Consider the following 16863-nt stretch of genomic DNA (forward strand, 5'->3'; position numbering starts at 1 on the left):
TGTCACAGTGTCGCTCACCAAAACCTTCGGTTTTGGTGAGCGACACTGTGACAGCATGGGAGCCTGAAAGCCGAAGTGGAAATCCCACGTTTGTGGTGGTCATTTTATCAAGAGCCAAAGTTATTCCCCAACTCAACAGCACAAGCTACAAACCATCCCTCCTCCCATTCCCGTTTTACCACCGGCGTAGAATAAAGGCTGGCACCGATAGTTAAAAAATGTGGCCGTGTTAACGTCAGCCGGTGTTTTTTAATGCTTAAGTATTATTTACAGAGTACCTAGAAAAATCGTGTAATGCCTGGTGAAAACACCAAAAGCGCGTGATTATTTGCCTCAAATATGAGTGCATGAGCCCGAGTCCTCCACCACAGACACATTTCCGATACGCTGGAAAAAGTTTAGATTTAGGGAGGGAGCATGGAAGTTCAAAATTAAACAGCAAAATCATCCAGCCCTACGTCTAATGATTATGATGGTTGAACACAAAGCTTTCTTCGTGCGAAATCGAATGGGAAATTGTCAGTCAAAGACACTGCGATCAAAAGACCAAACTGCGTGCTGGTCAAATTCGACGCTTAACTAGTCAAAGTTTAAATCCAGAAGGCAACCAAGGAAACCCATACGATAGAGCTTTGCGATAAACCATCATCGTCGTTAGACGGAAGTGCGCATGATTTTTCAAGCGTAGGTGGCAGCTTGTAAACCGATCGCAGCATTCAGTTGTGAAACTGAGTACAGGTTTCGGGCACTTTCCTGTCTTGCAACCTTCAGCCACGCAGGAATTGGTTTTTGAAAAACCATTTACCAACTAGCCAGCAACCACTGCAATTCTTGTAAAGCAATGCTTCTCCACGACAAGCAATAACATTCTACTATCATGCGGTATTTATTCTATCAACGATTCCCGATGACTGTAGTAAGAGCATTTCTGTGAAATTAAACACGTTTCAGCCGTAGGTAATGAAGTTACGGAAGCGTCGTCCGTCACAATTTCTGTTTTGAGGTGAATCTTCGAAGACACAGCCCAACTTTGTCTTTCGCTGGTGCACGACGTCGACGCCGTTTCGTCATCAACTGCCAAAGGCCAGCGCCGCATCATTCCTAGATCAGTTGCACACACCAGCTTTGTGGGAGCATTTAGCGGCAATATACTCCTCGATTCGCGAAACTGCATGCAGGCATGAAGAAATTGCACGAAACAACGAACTTTCACTTCCAGCTTGACTTCCAGCTTGGCGCATTGAGCGTCGTCTGCTATTTGTAAATACTGAGTATGGGCTTAAATAACACACATGGCATGCCTCGTAAACGTCACATCCGCGCTCAAGATTTACCGATCTGAGAAATCCACATGGGGTTACGTGCGCTTTGCAAGTTGCACCGCAGAAAAACGACAGAAAGCCATGCACAACTACGCTGCGCTGACCTCCACCGGCATTCCACTGACGAGCGGTTCGCCACGGGTGGCGCTGTTCGCTGAAACGACGGTGGTGCCATACAACGGCCGCCCGGTCCCCATAGGAATTCACGCCAACGCACAGACCCTCGTTCGGTAGTGTAGTCGGCCGCCGCCGACGCATTTAAGAGGTGTAGTCTAGAGATATTCCCGAAACTTTAAAGGAATGTAAAAACCAGTTATCTGAACCTTGGTATTTTGTAGTTCATGTCAGTCACAACAGGGACTAGTTGGAGGTTGGAACGCCATAACTTCAGTGACTCCAACTAAAAGGGGACGTAAAAGATCAGGGTGACAGCAGATAAAAAAAGGTGCTGAGAAGTCAATGATGCTTAGGATATAGAAAATACTGTAGTCGCAACTCAAAACAATAATAAAGATTGCAAGCTTTAACACAGCTGTGAGAATTAGGCAAGTATTCTCAAACCGCGGCCCCGATACGAAGGTGGCGGTCCCAAATAATCGTCCCCTACCCTCTCCGCCATCGTTGACATTATTATCATTAATGTCATTGTCATCATAAAAAAAGCAACAACGCAGGAGCACTCCTGAAACACCACAGATTCCTGATTTTATTCCAAAAATTCAACTTCATGGTTTGCTCTAGCAAGGATTACCATGCCCTGATTTGAATTTACGTGCCCAATACAAATACAACGTACGAGTTTCGACGGCTTCCACTATGTCCTAAACTCCGTCGCCGGGCTAGGAACCGAGCGCCGTTGTTTCTTGGTGACACTAATTGCCTTCCTCGAGTAGCGCTGAGAAAGTAAGAAACAGAAATTAAAACTGGCTTACCATGTCTGGTTTGCTCGGTTAGAACATTTTCTCCTGGTCTACCCGTTTCTTGCGGTACTGTCAGTTAATTAACCTCAAACTAAAGCTCGAATATAAGCTCAGACGCTTTAGAACGGCGTTTCTTGTGTGTCAGTTATTAGGCAATTGCTTTCATCGTTCATTCGAGTCCCAAAACTCAGATTATGTGACTCGGATATCCCTAACCGCGTACGATTGCTGATATACCGAATACAGAGGCCAGTACTGCCGACAGTGCGGATGGCTGTGGTGTAAACCTCAATAATAAAATACCAGTCTTCACTATCCACGTCGCCCCTGAAAAATTCAAAACAGATATCCCACCTTGGTGTATAGGCACTTTGCATTGCTGGGACAAGAACAGACACACTAGGGGATATAGGGGTGGGAGGAGGGGGGGTCTCGATGCTCACATTGAAAATACGGCTTAAGAAAGATTAGTTACTGACCCATGGCTTCGTAAAGCAAAAATGAAAACGGACGATCGAAGAAAGACGCAAGACTTCTGTCTTTAACAACTTTGAATTCATATGCTACAACGACCAAAAGCGTCCACCCACGCGGTGCATATCATGTTTGTATTTGGTTTGGCCTGAACACGATTGTAAAAAGCAAAAATGTCTCGGGACGCCTAAACATTCCGACGTGCTTTGAAGGCGAAAAGCTGGCGGGTGCCTTTGGAGGATACCTTTTAGGTTCGCGTCCACACATGGATACGGTGGCCACTATATTTTGCCGTACCTGATGCAACTAAATCTTCCTGATTAATCCTCCTGATTCAACTTAATCCTCCTGATGCAACCTAATTCATTCGGATAAACCTTAACCCGTCTTAGTCTATGTTAATCCATCTGAACCCTATTCATCCCTACCTTAGTCCAATTTATTTTAATCCACCCCAATCCATCTGAATCCTTAGTTTACCTTAACCTATTTTCATCCATCTTCACTAATGTTAATGCACTGCCATCATCACCAGCAGCAGCAGCCTGTCTACAACCACTGCAGGGCAAACGCCTCTCCCGTGGATCTACAGTTACACCGGTCCTGTTCTAACTGCGACCAATTTATCCCTACAAACCTCTTGGAACCCTAGAGAAGGCAAGCGTGTAAGGGGGCGGAAGATTAGGTGGGCAGATGAAATCAAGAATTTTTCGGGGATAATGCACCGAATCCCACATTAAAAATCATAACTATCAATAACTAATCAATCCATCCTAACTCATTTTAATCACCTTAGTCCATCCTTATTCATCTAAATCCATCCTAATATATCTTAGTCCGCCTTATTTGCCCTTTAATGATTATACTATGAATATCTACTCGATCGTTAATTAGCGTTCGTAACCATTAATCCACTCTTATGCGTGGCTAAAATGCTTGGTTTTGCTTCTGTATTGACTCGGGTTTTTGCATCATTCTTGTCGGCGCCGAGGCCGTACGAGGTCAACCTTCTAATGAGTTGTGGAAGGCTTTCGCCTTAATTAAATTGCACAGTCATACGGTAATAAACCAGTACAATCATATTTCATTATAGTTACATGTACAATACGTGCCACAATTCCCTCGAAGGAAAACGATATTTTATCAGCGAAACCAGCCTGACCTCCTGACGGTGTCAGGCTAGTGTGATCGACGTCATGGACGTCATCCGCACACACCCTACACAAGGTTATCATGGTCCTAGATCCGCACTTATAGACATGCCGCAAGCTCAGGGGGTTTTAGAACGATCTTGTGCAAGTCTTCCTACGGACCAAGGCTAATCTATAAGGCAGTGCTCTAGACTGCTTCCAGTCTACCTGTTCCTACATTGCAAAGAGTTCGCAAAGCAAACACAAAACCTTGCCGAATGGTACAGTAATAGTACCTTTTGGAAGCTTGTTTGCTGCCAGGACAAGGTTTGACAGCACAGACGGCTCTGCATATTTAACAGCTGTCTATAATTCTTTGGCGGCTATAAATACAGCTCAAAATTGTTGTACCAAGGTTGAGGTGTGTAGAAGAGCCTGCATTTTACTCTGCATTGAGTTGATTACAGCAGACTCGACCAACTTTTTGTTCTGAATTGCAGCGATTTTTTCGCCTTCACATTTCAACTCATACTTGCAGAGCGCGATTCTGCGCCTTCCGAAGCCCTACCCAACGCGATGCTGGGAGTACGACACCAGAGGACAGCTTGAGCAATACTTCGGCTACGAAACGCAATCCGTAAGTTCTTACAGGACATCTTTACTTGGTTCACGTATATCGCTTAACTGGTGTCCCGCATCCTTGAACAGGCTTATGCCCATGGCTCAATGTCTCCAATCACTTTCCGTAGGTTATGGTTCAATGTCTAGTCTATCAATGGCAAATGGTCTGCTGTTTCGCCTTTCTAGAAAGGATGTTTTCTTGTGTAGCGATCGACTAGAGCAGGGGTTTCAAAGTCACATTAGAGCCGGCCACAGTCACGAAATTGAGTTCCGCAAGGGCCGGGACAGCGAAGAAGGGTCAAACGCGGGGGAAGGGGCGGAGGGCGGGGGTTAAACAAAATGTCATCTAACGCTGCCATTTGAAATAAATAAGTCCTTTTCCGCATCGTGTAAATATTCAGGGTTATTTGAATGGAATTCGGTGGCAGGATTTGAATAACGTTTCGACACCGATCTCCAGGATGACTAAAGGGGTGTCCAGTCTGAAAGACGTGAAGCCGTGAAAGACGACATCAACGCGTTTTCGAGTAGTCTCAGGAAACTTGCTCCCTGGGATAAGCGATCAAGGCGCCCACTCACGCATTCACTCTAAAAAAACAAATAAAATAAATGAACGACGACAATCATGAGCAGACCGGGCTGCAATCGAAAGGTCCGCTGGCCGCGTGTTTGAGACCCCTGGACTAGAGAGTCATTGGACCAACGATGTTGCAGAGAGTGCCAAGAAGTCACCGCAAGCACAATTTAAAACGGGGAAATCGCTACCTGCCTCTCAGACGGACCACCTTCCCGTATAAATTTTGCTTCTTTAGGTGTCCTACACCCACTAACTTCATGCTTATTAGTTACATTAGTTACATTAATTTGCATAAATTTTCTTTGTTTCCTCGAGCAATTTCTTACTGGAATATGTTACCTGAAGAGACGGTGAACTCTGTATCGTTAGAAGTGTTTTCTCAGCGTATTGATAATATACGCTTTGGTTGAAGTGTTGTTTCAAAATTGGAATACATTATCATTTTCATTTCTTTTCCATATGCGATTGTGTAAGCATATTTGCGCCTCCGCCTATGTGTGTTGTACGTTTTAAAATTACGTCAAGCAACACTGATGTATTGTCGAGTTGTATGTTGAATTTATGCCGATGTATTTCTTTGTCTTCACTCCTGCATGGGCCCGAGAAGGGCCTGCAGTATCTGTAAATAAATAAATAAATAAATAAATAAATAAATAATAGAGGAAATCGCAGGACGATAATGTTCCAATTTTGCAAATTTTGCAATCTCTTATTCACATTGAATACATCAATACAATTTCAACATTCGAGGGAAAATTCTTGGACCGAAAATGGCGTCATCAAGGCAAGGAAATCTACCGTGGGCCGTGTTTTTCGCATCATTCGCGAAAATGACCTGAATGTCTTTTCGTCATAATCCTTAATCAGTCAACTCTGTTGCCCTCATTCATGTCTTATCTTAGCCCTTAAGAAGCTGAATCAAATTTAACTTGCGCTAACGGATTTTCTGCTGTCCACTTTAATGCTCGCAGCTTACGTAAAACTATGAAGATATCGCGGCTTTTCTTCAATCCTTAAATCATTCATTCTCGGCAGTTTGCTTCTCTGAAACATGGCTCTGCCCGGCTGATAAAAATTTGTATGACATCCCAGGGTACTCTTGCGAATACGGTTACCGGTCTGACGCCCCTTTTGGTGGCTTCGCTGTTTGTGTACGTAACGATATTAGTTACCGTAGACGTCACGATCTAACCATTAATGTCGCAAATTGTGAATGCGTATGGGTTGAACTTGATTCCATCTATTCATCTCGTAATCACAAAAAAAAACTGTTTTGGGGTGTATTTATCGGTCCCCTTCCTCTGACGTTTCACAATTCTGCCGTGCTTTCTCTATCATTCTTGATGAATTATCGTTCGAAAAAAAAGACGTAGTCATTTTACTTGATTTAAATGTCAACCTTCTTGATTGTAGTAGTTCTAGCACTTTGGAATACATAAGCTCTTTTTGTAGTTACGGACTACAGTCATTGCTTTCTGTTCCCACCCGCTGTCCTAGTAACGGCACCCATACGTTACTGGACCACATTCTTTCAAAGTTGTCAATTTCCCCTACTGTTGGTGTAATTCAAACGTCCCTTACAGATCATTACCCGATATTTCTGTTTTTCAAGCTGTCACACCATTCCATATCAAACCATTAATCCAAACACGTTTTTTCGAAGCAAAAATTCATTGACATTATTTCTAGTAGGGACTGGTCTCGGATTCTTAGTTTATGTAATCCTGAGGACGCTCTGGATGAGTTATCAAACGTTGTGATTGCGGCAGTTAATGAAAGTACTACCCTCTGTTCTTCTAAAAGAAAATATAGTTTTTGCCGTTCCCCTTGGCTTACTGATTCTCTCCTGTGCTCATTACGTAAAAAAGACAACTTGTATAAGAAATCTCAACGGCAACCTTTCAATGAAAGTCTAAAAAATCGATACAGATTATATTCTAATATACTTTCTTCAGTTCTAAAAAAGCAAAACGCATTTATTTTGAAAAACAAATTCAACACGCTAACAACAACACGAAAAAAAAGTGGCAGCTGCTCAATGATTTTCTGAACGCGGGAAACCGTCCAAATAACGTATTGTCCTTGTATTATAACAACTCTGTTATTACAGACTCTGCTGACATCTCGAATGCTTTTAGTGGCCATTTTTCCAAAATTTCCTCCAACACTGATCCATCTCACGGTATCCCTCGTTATGAGAGATGCGCACAATCGTTCTTTCTTCGTCCAACCTGCGCCAGAGAAATCGAATCGATCATTTCCTCGTTAAAAACTACAGGTCCTGGGCTTGATGGCATTTATTGCAAGCACATTAAGATGGTTAGCGCGATTTTGTCACCAGTCCTCAGTCATATTTTCAACCTGGTCTTTAAAACTTCCATTTTTCCTTCGCAATTAAAGATTACTAAGGTTATCCCTATATTTAAAAAAGGTGACCCTTCACTCCCCGACAATTACAGACCCATTAATTCTACCGTTTTTTGATAAAATATTAGAAAAATTATTTGAAGTTCAACTGACGAATTATTTTAACAAATTTAGTATCTTGTCCTCTTGTCAATTTGGCTTCAGGCAAGGACTGTCTACTGACCTTGCCATCGCTTGCTTCACTGATATGGTAAAGGCTGTGGTCGATCGCGGTGACATAGCTGGGGCTGTTTTCATCGACTTCAGCAAAGCCTTCGACACCATTGATCATAACATTTTGTTCTTGAAATTAGAATCTTATGGTATTTCGGGACCCCCTTTATCACTCCTAAAGAGTTTCTTGAGTAATAGGTCCCAAGTCGTTTATGTAAATGACTCCAATTCTGGCCTTTTATTGTTAATAAAGGTGTACCCCAAGGCTCCATCTTAGGCCCCTTGTTATTCTTAGTTTTTATTAATGATCTCTCTTCTTGCCTTCATCACTCCAGTTGCTTTCTATATACAGATGATACCACTATTGTGTCATCCCATCGTAATCAGCATACTTTGATGTACAATTTGCAGAATGACCTGTTAGCCATCCAAGAATGGTTATTTTGTAACCGGCTCGTTATTAATGTTAAGAAAACTGTTTTTGTTCCATTTCACTCCCCTCAAAAACACCTATTTCCCGTCCCTAATTTATACATCAAAGCAGATTGGATTCCGTCTACTGATCGCGTGTGTTTTCTTGGTATTATTGTGGATAGCCATATCAAATTTCATTACCATGTCAATTCAATTTGCACAAAGGTTTCATATGGAATACGTGCCCTGCTCAGGGTTCGATCCTACTTTGATTTAAAAACATTAGTAACTATGAATTATGCGTTTATTCATAGCCATTTGAATTATTGTATATCGTCTTGGGGCAGCGCGTATTGTAATCATCTCTGGCCTCTTCAAAAACTCCGAAAACAAGCTTTAAGAATCATTAGCTTTCCTTCCCGTCTATATTCTTCTACTTCTCTGTTCATTGAACTTGCAATTTTGCCCCTCCCCTGTCTTTTCCTGCTAAATATTGACACTTTGTTCTTCAAAGTATTGCGTTGTGGACTCCTGATATCTATTTTCCCCCCTAGCAATATCTCTAACCCAAACTCCACCCGGTTCTCCTCTCGCAACAACTTTCTACTTCTCAAAGTAAGAACTAATTTCGGTAAACAAACTATTCAGTTCTCTAGCTTGCACTTGTGGAATACCTTAAACCAGGACAATAAATCTTCTCATTCTGTCATACCCTTCAAAAAAAAACTGAAACTCTACCTATTGTTTTCATTACAGTGATGTGACGCGTCTTATTGTCGTTTTATTCCTATTCTCACAGCTGATTCTTTGAATATTTGTTCAGTGCTCTTTTCTATTATGTTTACTAGTGTTGTCATTGTAATTTTATAGTCATTTTGTTAATTTGTATAGGAGGTCCCGCTTGCGGTTTTCATAACCATAGGACCTCCTACTGTATATACTGTGTACCCATATCATGTTTATTTAATAAAACTTATTTTCAATTCAAATTCAATTCAAATCGACATTGCTATTTTCCGGCACCGCCATAGGCTCCGTCCTGTATGTGGGAACGGCTGCACCATCGGAGAACAACTAAGGCGCTGCGCATAAACGGGAGACGAGAAACGTACATCACTATTTTTTCTTGTACAAGCGTGACGGGTCGACCAAGCCACGTTGCCCCTAGCGGCTCTAAATTGCTCGTGGCCGTGGAGACAGCAGCAACGCCATCTACCCGTATTTGAGAATGTAAAAAAAAACGATATCTTAAAGTTATGCAACCGGCTTATCCCTCCTCTTTGCCAGAAAGGCGTCAGAGGCATCTTTGTGGGCAATGATGCTACACTTTGACCTATGTGAATAGATTCCGGCGCACCTATAGATTTCCTCGCACACTTTGCCAGCTGTGAGGACGACTAGCACTCAGGGGTTCCGACGCCCACCGCTAACCGCGGGTGAGCTATCGTTGCTGGCAAGCAGGGGTAACGCCTTAACACGTCGCTGTTACCTGTATCCTTTGCAGACTACATTCAGGCAGCTTTCGAGGTCAGCGAGCTGCTAGACTTACACATTTTGCGCGTGAACGGCTCCCGCAATAATTTGATCACTTGTCATTGGATTAGTCTGGAGTGCGTTGCGTTGCACAACCTTGTGAGAACCTTGCAAGCGTCTTAGCCGTGGTTCTACGGAAGTTTGTTACTGAGCGCAAGTTTCTCCTTTTGCGATCATTTTGGGGTCGGTCGGGGACGTTTTAGTAAAAGGTGGAAAGGATAATGAAAGTGTTGAAAGTAGGATATAACTAAAGACAAAATAGGCTGAATGTACGGAAAATAGGAAAGGGCTATTCTTTTTCTAAACCCTGGGGTGTTGGAAAGAGGGTGAAAAACGGTATGCCAGCATGAATGGTTCTATCTAGCCTCAGATAGGCGCCGTTCGTGTAGTAATAGGATGCACACGTGCAAACGTGCAAGAACCCGCCTAAGAAAAAAGCCCGAGTAAACATAAAAAAAGTGCTTAAAATGCTCTTTATATGTGAAGGCCAGTGGGAACTGGTAGTTTAATGACACCGTAAAGTTACCAAAATATAGCGGTGGGTGTTCGAATGCTCAGGAGTGGCTCGGTGAAGAAATATTTTGAAATTATGATTGTGGTAAATCTCTTAAGCAGCAAACAGGACCCTATAGCACGCACACCCGGGTAGAGGAAGCATGCGACGCGAAATCAACGCCGTTAAAAACTAGTCATTCCGTAATGCCCAGAAAAGTTCCCCGCCTAACAAATTGTCTGTGAGGTAAGAGCTTTTAATTGGGATGTTATCGTTATAACCCCGGCTTACACCAAAAGTCACCTTTTTTGCCTCGGACTGACGACCAACCCGTACTCCGACAACTGTCTTCTGCAGAAACCATTTAACATATTTTATATGAATGTGTGGCCGACTTGGCACCGAAATTCGTTTTTTTTTTGTGAAAGTATTTAACGCCTAGATCAAGGGCCGGTAACTATGAAGACTAGGACCATGGAGTAGCCCCTCAAAGCAGCGTCAGGCTCTAAAAAGTTTGTTTTCTTATTTGGAGGACATTGGTCACATTTTAAAATTTTGAATTCTGTGACAATATCTGAAAGATAGTCCGTGAAGTACGTCAAGCCACGCCAGTGTTTTTTTTTCTGCCCACCTCTTTCTAGGGCCTGTTTTCCCTACAACCCCAACTCCTAGAAGAGAAGCATGTAGGTGATTGAAAATGCCGGCAAAACTCTCAGCTTTTTTAATTAAGAGCCTTCTCTCTCTCTCTCTCTTTAAGACCGGCGTATTTGCCTATAGGTGCCGGCGCTTCGGAACATTTCACGACTAGCTAGGGAAGTCGCTAAGGTGAAGTAACTTTCTGCAAAATGAAATCTGAGATCCACCGGAAATGCCGCTGTACGCGCATAAAGAAAAGCGATACAGTTTCCTTAGAAATCATGGTTGGAGAAGAAAACTTCATCGTAGCCTTTTTTGACCGTATGGCTGCATTTGAAGGGAATGTATAGTTTCTATTTCCGGCAGCGGAGCGTAAAATAAAAAAAAAAAACTACTTTGCATATTTTTGGTGTTTGGGCCCTAATGCAATTTTTTTCGTCTTTTCGTACCAGATGTTGAATTCGCTTACCGGCGTCCCATCCTTCCCTTCTTTTTACTGCCCGCAGGTGTGCTTTCAGAAATGCCTGATCGAGGTGGAAATGGAAAAGTGCGGCTGCGCCTTCTACACACGCGAGCTTTCGGCAGCGTTTACCACCAAGATATGCTCGCTCACGCAGATGAGTAAGTGCACCGCATCTTCCTCGCCTTGGCGTACGTTGTTCCCCAGAGGCAGCGAACGTTTCTTTCGCTTCGCGAAAACACTCCGCCTCGAAATAACAAGAAAATGCTTAGGTAAAAAGCCCGCAGGTATTTCCGAACACTCTGCAGAATTTAGACTGAGTGTTTCTGGAAAGCGGCGTTTGTTTATATTATTTTGGTTGTCACTGGCAGATTCAGGCGTTTACATTCTAGCTTCCATTCACAGTTCCCGCTTTTAAGGCGGTATCTCTAAATGGCCCATTGCGCAAAAAAAGGCAGTGTCGAAGGCGTCCGTTGCAGCGAAACGGCTCCTAAACTCCTATTGGCCGAGGCGCGTTCCATAGCGCGTTCCTCCACCTCAGAAACACAAACTACTTCGACCTTTCTGAGCACTCGCATAGAAAGTGTGGTGACGACTGTTGTACAGCGTCCCGCGGCAGCGACGCGCGGCTGTTGCTCTTGTTGACCATCCACGCCAGTGGAAGACAGACGAAATAAAGCAGCGGAAGAGTGCAGCCCAACATGCGGGAGTGAACACTGCGCTTAGCGCAATCCTCAAAGTAGCACTAAGCACTCAGCGGTGTTCAATTTTGCATACAATATTTCGTATTTCCCACCCATAACAAACCCTCAGGTGCCTGGGCAGTTTTTTAGGAGCGAAACCCCTTAGTGCCTCGCGCTGTCGGCATCTCATGTCGTCGTCTCATGTCAACGTCGATGTAGTCACGGTACTAAAACACCGGGACAATCGTTTACGCCTTGCGCTAGAACGTAACGCGTGCTAAAAAAACACACCAGGACATTCGTTTTCCAATGCCTGGCGCTGTAACGCTTCGTTCTTCAAGAAAAGCTGTATACTTCTACTCGCAAACGGTTTCACCTCCGTTTGCAAAAAAGCCAAGGCGCCAAGAAGGACTTACGCGCTGCATGCTTCTACCCTCACCCTGTTTCACATTAGTTGAGATGGCCCGGGATTTTTTTTTTAAGTTATCATGCCAATAGGCCTGCATTCGCGCGCCACTTCGGTATTCATTTTTCTCTCCTCACAAGGTATGGTAGTTGTTCTAAGCGCATTGTATTGGCAAAAGATGGCCAAATTGGCCATTTTTACGCAGCGAACGGACAATCGTTTGTATGTTTACACGAGGAAAATAGCTGTAATTGTGTATTTACTTGATGTGCTGTAGTCAGCTACCTCCATCGAACATAGAAAATAAAATTCGCTCCGGTATGTACGGACAAATAAGTACATTCTCCATTCCGCTCTTTCCCATCTTATAGGGTAACCGTATGCACGAACAAACGTCCTCAAATCCTGTTTCACATTTTCACATGTGCAGCTTTCCCGCTCATGGCAGTCCTTTCAACAGCGATTACTCAGTAGTTATTTAGCGTAATGTAAAGTTATTTTGCGCTGCTAATATTGGGGGTGAGCACTACCTTTGCGCACAGTTTCAAGTCTTGCACGTTTTGCGGCTAGGTTCCTGAGCCATGGAAACTATCCCATAGTAATGCATGGGGAGTAAGATTTGACAGCGAATTGCACATCAACTATTCAGAAACCTGGAAAGTTCTTCTAGTTTTTATCTTCACGTTGACTTCTTGCTTTGTGCCAAATATGATTTTCCTAAAGTAATTTCGCTAGGTTCCTGAGAGGTCGGAGTTTTGAGCGAGAAAGCTGGGTATGTAACGCTGGGACACAAACAAGAATTACCGTTGCATGAGGTAGTGCATGAGGTAGTGACGTCTTTTTTTTTAGAAAAAAATTATTCTGATAGCCAAAGCTATCGATCTAACAAGTGGGTTTTACGCGCATGATGAACCGATTTCCCTCCTTCCTCACCAAACGAGTTTGTCGGGCGCAGTCTACGCGGGAAGGTACAAGCAGATGCTTCGTTTTAGGTGCGCGATCACTTTTGCGTGGCAACGTGCTGCCCGCAAAACAAAGCTACCTATTCAGAAATCATGCTTTTCTCTAGTTTCCCGTTTCTACAAGTGTGTGCGCGTGCGTGGACGTGTGTGCTTTCGTGCGTGGTCGTGCTCGTTACGTTTTGATTACCTGCACGTACCAAAACCTGTACCTTAAAATATTTTTCTTTTTTTCTTTTTGTTTTTTGCAGATGACTGCATTGCTAAGATGAAGGATACTCACCACTACGATCACTGCGAAACCGCCTGTGACCTCGCTTGCAAGTATGATTCGACTGAAATGTGCAGCAAATGAGTCAATGTCCGCTTTGGGTAAAACCGCACTACTGCAAGCTTGATCCATAATACCAGCATTAGATTACTTTAAAAAATGAAAATTAAGAAATCCTGGCATGACTAACGATTAGTATTTACTAAAGGTTTTTAGCATAAGCCAACATAGTATGCACGTCTCTTCTACTCTTAACTTTTCTGTAAAAAAAAAGCAGGCAGCGTGTGCATTAAAAAGAGATTAGGCAGGTATCATTCCATATTGTTGTCAAGTTCCTAAATTTCAAATCAAAATGTCAAACGTTGAGCAATGCCAGCAACCTTAAAGTCATCTATTCCCCAAACGTTGAGCTGGAGGAGGATTTTGCGCTGATAAGCCAGTTCACGCGGAAGAAAACTGCGAGAGTTTGCTAAGACTAATAGCGAGGAAAATGAGTACTTCCAAGTGCGTTTCAACAGCCTCCACTTTCGAGGCAGTAGTTTTTGTTAACGACGGGGCGACTGACAGTGTCCTCCAGGTTTAATTATCTTTAATTACCCTGCCATTGACTGGTCGACATTGTCTAATAATGATCATAAGAACCGCGTCGAATGTGTACAGTTTCTTCATTTGATGCAGCTTTTTCAGCTAACTCAGCTTGTACTTGTACCAACACGCGGTGACCATGCATCAGCTCTAGTTCTAACAAACAATCCTGATAATGCCTCCGTTCATATACTAGAAGAAATCAGCGACCACAACATCATTCACTGCACGCTGCCACTACCGCGTCCCGATAAAACAATATTCGAGAAGTGTATACTTGATTACGCACGCGCTAACGAAGAAAAGACGAATGAAATGCTAGTGGCTTTCGGGCCAAACTTTCAACAAATTTTTACACCCGCACAACTAATGAAAACTGGACTCTCTTTCGCGATAAGCTCAAGGAAATAGAACATGCATACGTGCCAAAACTAATCATGAGAGCACAAGCTAGCGACCTCCGGCTTACGCATTAAGTTAAGGCAGTTTTTTTAAAAAAGAAAATGTGCTATAGAAAAGCAATACGGCCTGGGAAGCCGGAGGATCGGGCGCAGTACAAAGAAGTGGCAGGCTTACTGGAAGCCGGAATTTCGGAAGCCAAAAACAAGTGTTTTAATTTTACTCTTTCCAACATGCTCAAAACTAACTCCAAAAAGCTCTGGCGCACCATAAACCCTAAATGGATAGCCGAAATTTCCTTTTTAGAAACTGATATAGATACCCCTTTAACAAATGTTGAATGTGCTGAACGTTTTAACTTATATTTTAATGGAGTATTTACCACTAAACAGCCATTAGGCAATTATATAACCACTGAGCAAATTCCGATAGCCTTCCCAGATGTTTCCGTCGTTGTCACTGAAAATGGTGTAGCTCGGGCGATTGACCGCCTGCCTCATAGCACAAGCCCGGTCCTGATGGCATCAGTTCTAAATTGCTAAAATTAACGCGTCATCTTTGAGCCCCTCGACTATCTCTAATTTTCCAGCAGTCAGTCGACACAGGATGCATACCGGAGGACTGGAAAAACGGCCATGCAGTCCCGATTTTTAAATCTGGTGATAGCATCCACCCCAGTAATTACCATCCTATTTCACTAACATCGATCTGCTGCAAGCTACTCGAGCACATTCTTTATCACCATATCATGGCTCACCTCTACAAAAAGACCCTTTTGTTTGAAAACCGGCATGGTTTTAGGCGCGAGCGATCATGCAAAACACAGCTTTTCGAGATTGTGAATGACCTTCACCGCTCATTGCACTCTTCACGTTACGTCGATGCTATATTCATTGATTATTCGAAAGCCTTTGATCGTGTGCCCCATAAGCGACTACTGCTGAAGCTCTCCGGTCTTCAACTTGACAGCCGCACGACAGAGTCGATCGACGGATTTTTAACTAACCGTTTTCAGTCAGTCAAACCCGATAATCATGTATCTAATCGCATGCCTGTAAAATCCGGTGCACCACAAGGATCAGTTCTAGGCCCTCTACTCTTCTTAATATATGTAAATGACATTGCTCATAACCTAGCCTCAAACATCCGCCTTTTCGCAGATGATTGTGTTATTTATAGAGAAATAACACATCCGGCTGATATCACTAGCTCCAAGCAGATTTAACAGGTTTATCAGAGTGGTGTTGCACCTGGCAAATGGAGATAACCCAGATAAAACTAAGCATGTAACATTTACTTCCTCTAACAATTTCACCCCAAATCAATACACTATTTCGAATACCCGTATAGAGTCAGTGCTGTCATTTAAGTATCTAGGCATTTTTCTTAGTTCTAACTTAACCTGGAACACTCATATATAATACATAACAGGTAAAGCTTTTAAAAAACTGGGCCTCCTAAAACGACGTTTACACCTTGCAAACTCTGAAACTAAACTGCACGCGTACTGTTCTTTACTTCGTCCTTCGTTACAGTACGCTTCTATTATGTGGCACCCGCACCAGGAATATAGAACAGCCTTACTCGAGTCAATACAGAACAAAGCTGCTCGGTTTATTCTTTCGTCTTATTTCCGCTATACCAGTGTTTCGGCAATAAAAGCGTCCCTCAAACTTCCGCCTCTCGCAATTCGAAGAAAATACTGTCGCTTATCATTTTTTCATGCTCTTTATCACAACAGTTTATTGCCTTCAAGCAGTCATGTTCATCCAGCAACTTACGTATCAGCACGCATCGATCATGCGCATAAAGTCAGGCCCATATTCGCGAAAACTAACAAATACCAAAATTCACCATTACCGCTTAGTATTGCCGAGTGGACTATGTTGCCTGCCAGTGTGGCAAACGTAACCGACCTGTCCTTGTTCCAGAGTGCTCTGTTAGCGTTTTTGAGAAAATGAACGTCCGGTCTAGTTCTGTATATATATTCTTTTGCACTTTTTTTTACACCATTTATGTTTGTACTGGCTTTTCACCTTGCAATCGTTTGACACATGTGACTTGTACGCAATTTTTTGTTTGATGTGCAATCCCCCCCCCCCTATGTAATGCCTTTTCGGTTTTCTTAGGGTATCTCAATAAATAAATAAAAATAAAATGCGTAGTTATTTCTTCTACGTGAGCAGCTGCTTGATGATAAAACCTTGTGAAATTTGCTGTGTTGCACTCGCAGAGAAACAGAATACGATGCCAGGTTGGCCGGCTTCTCAAGATACCAGGTTTGTAGTTATCAACTGATTGCGCTTTCACTTTCGCTTCTTGAGCTGTGGCTATAGAAAGAATTGAGTTCCCCCAGAAAATATTTGTGCAATCAATAGCGGTTTTAGGTTGCATCATGAA

General features: G+C 43.0%; 1 protein-coding gene across 1 annotated transcript in view; it reads left to right on the forward strand.

The window, feature by feature from the left end:
• The window catches only part of LOC144179940 (uncharacterized), a 46694-nt gene that overhangs the window by 13079 nt on the left and 16752 nt on the right, over positions 1 to 16863 (forward strand). The window contains exons 7-10 of the mRNA XM_077708356.1: positions 4385 to 4483; positions 11207 to 11321; positions 13460 to 13532; positions 16697 to 16742. Of these exons, the coding sequence (XP_077564482.1) occupies positions 4385 to 4483; positions 11207 to 11321; positions 13460 to 13532; positions 16697 to 16742 (333 nt within the window). The remainder of the gene's footprint in view (positions 1 to 4384; positions 4484 to 11206; positions 11322 to 13459; positions 13533 to 16696; positions 16743 to 16863) is intronic.

This window comes from Haemaphysalis longicornis, unplaced genomic scaffold (assembly GCF_048455015.1).
Source record: "Haemaphysalis longicornis isolate Haplotype H1 unplaced genomic scaffold, Haemaphysalis longicornis Haplotype H1 scaffold_4, whole genome shotgun sequence".
Lineage (NCBI taxonomy): Eukaryota > Metazoa > Arthropoda > Arachnida > Ixodida > Ixodidae > Haemaphysalis > Haemaphysalis longicornis.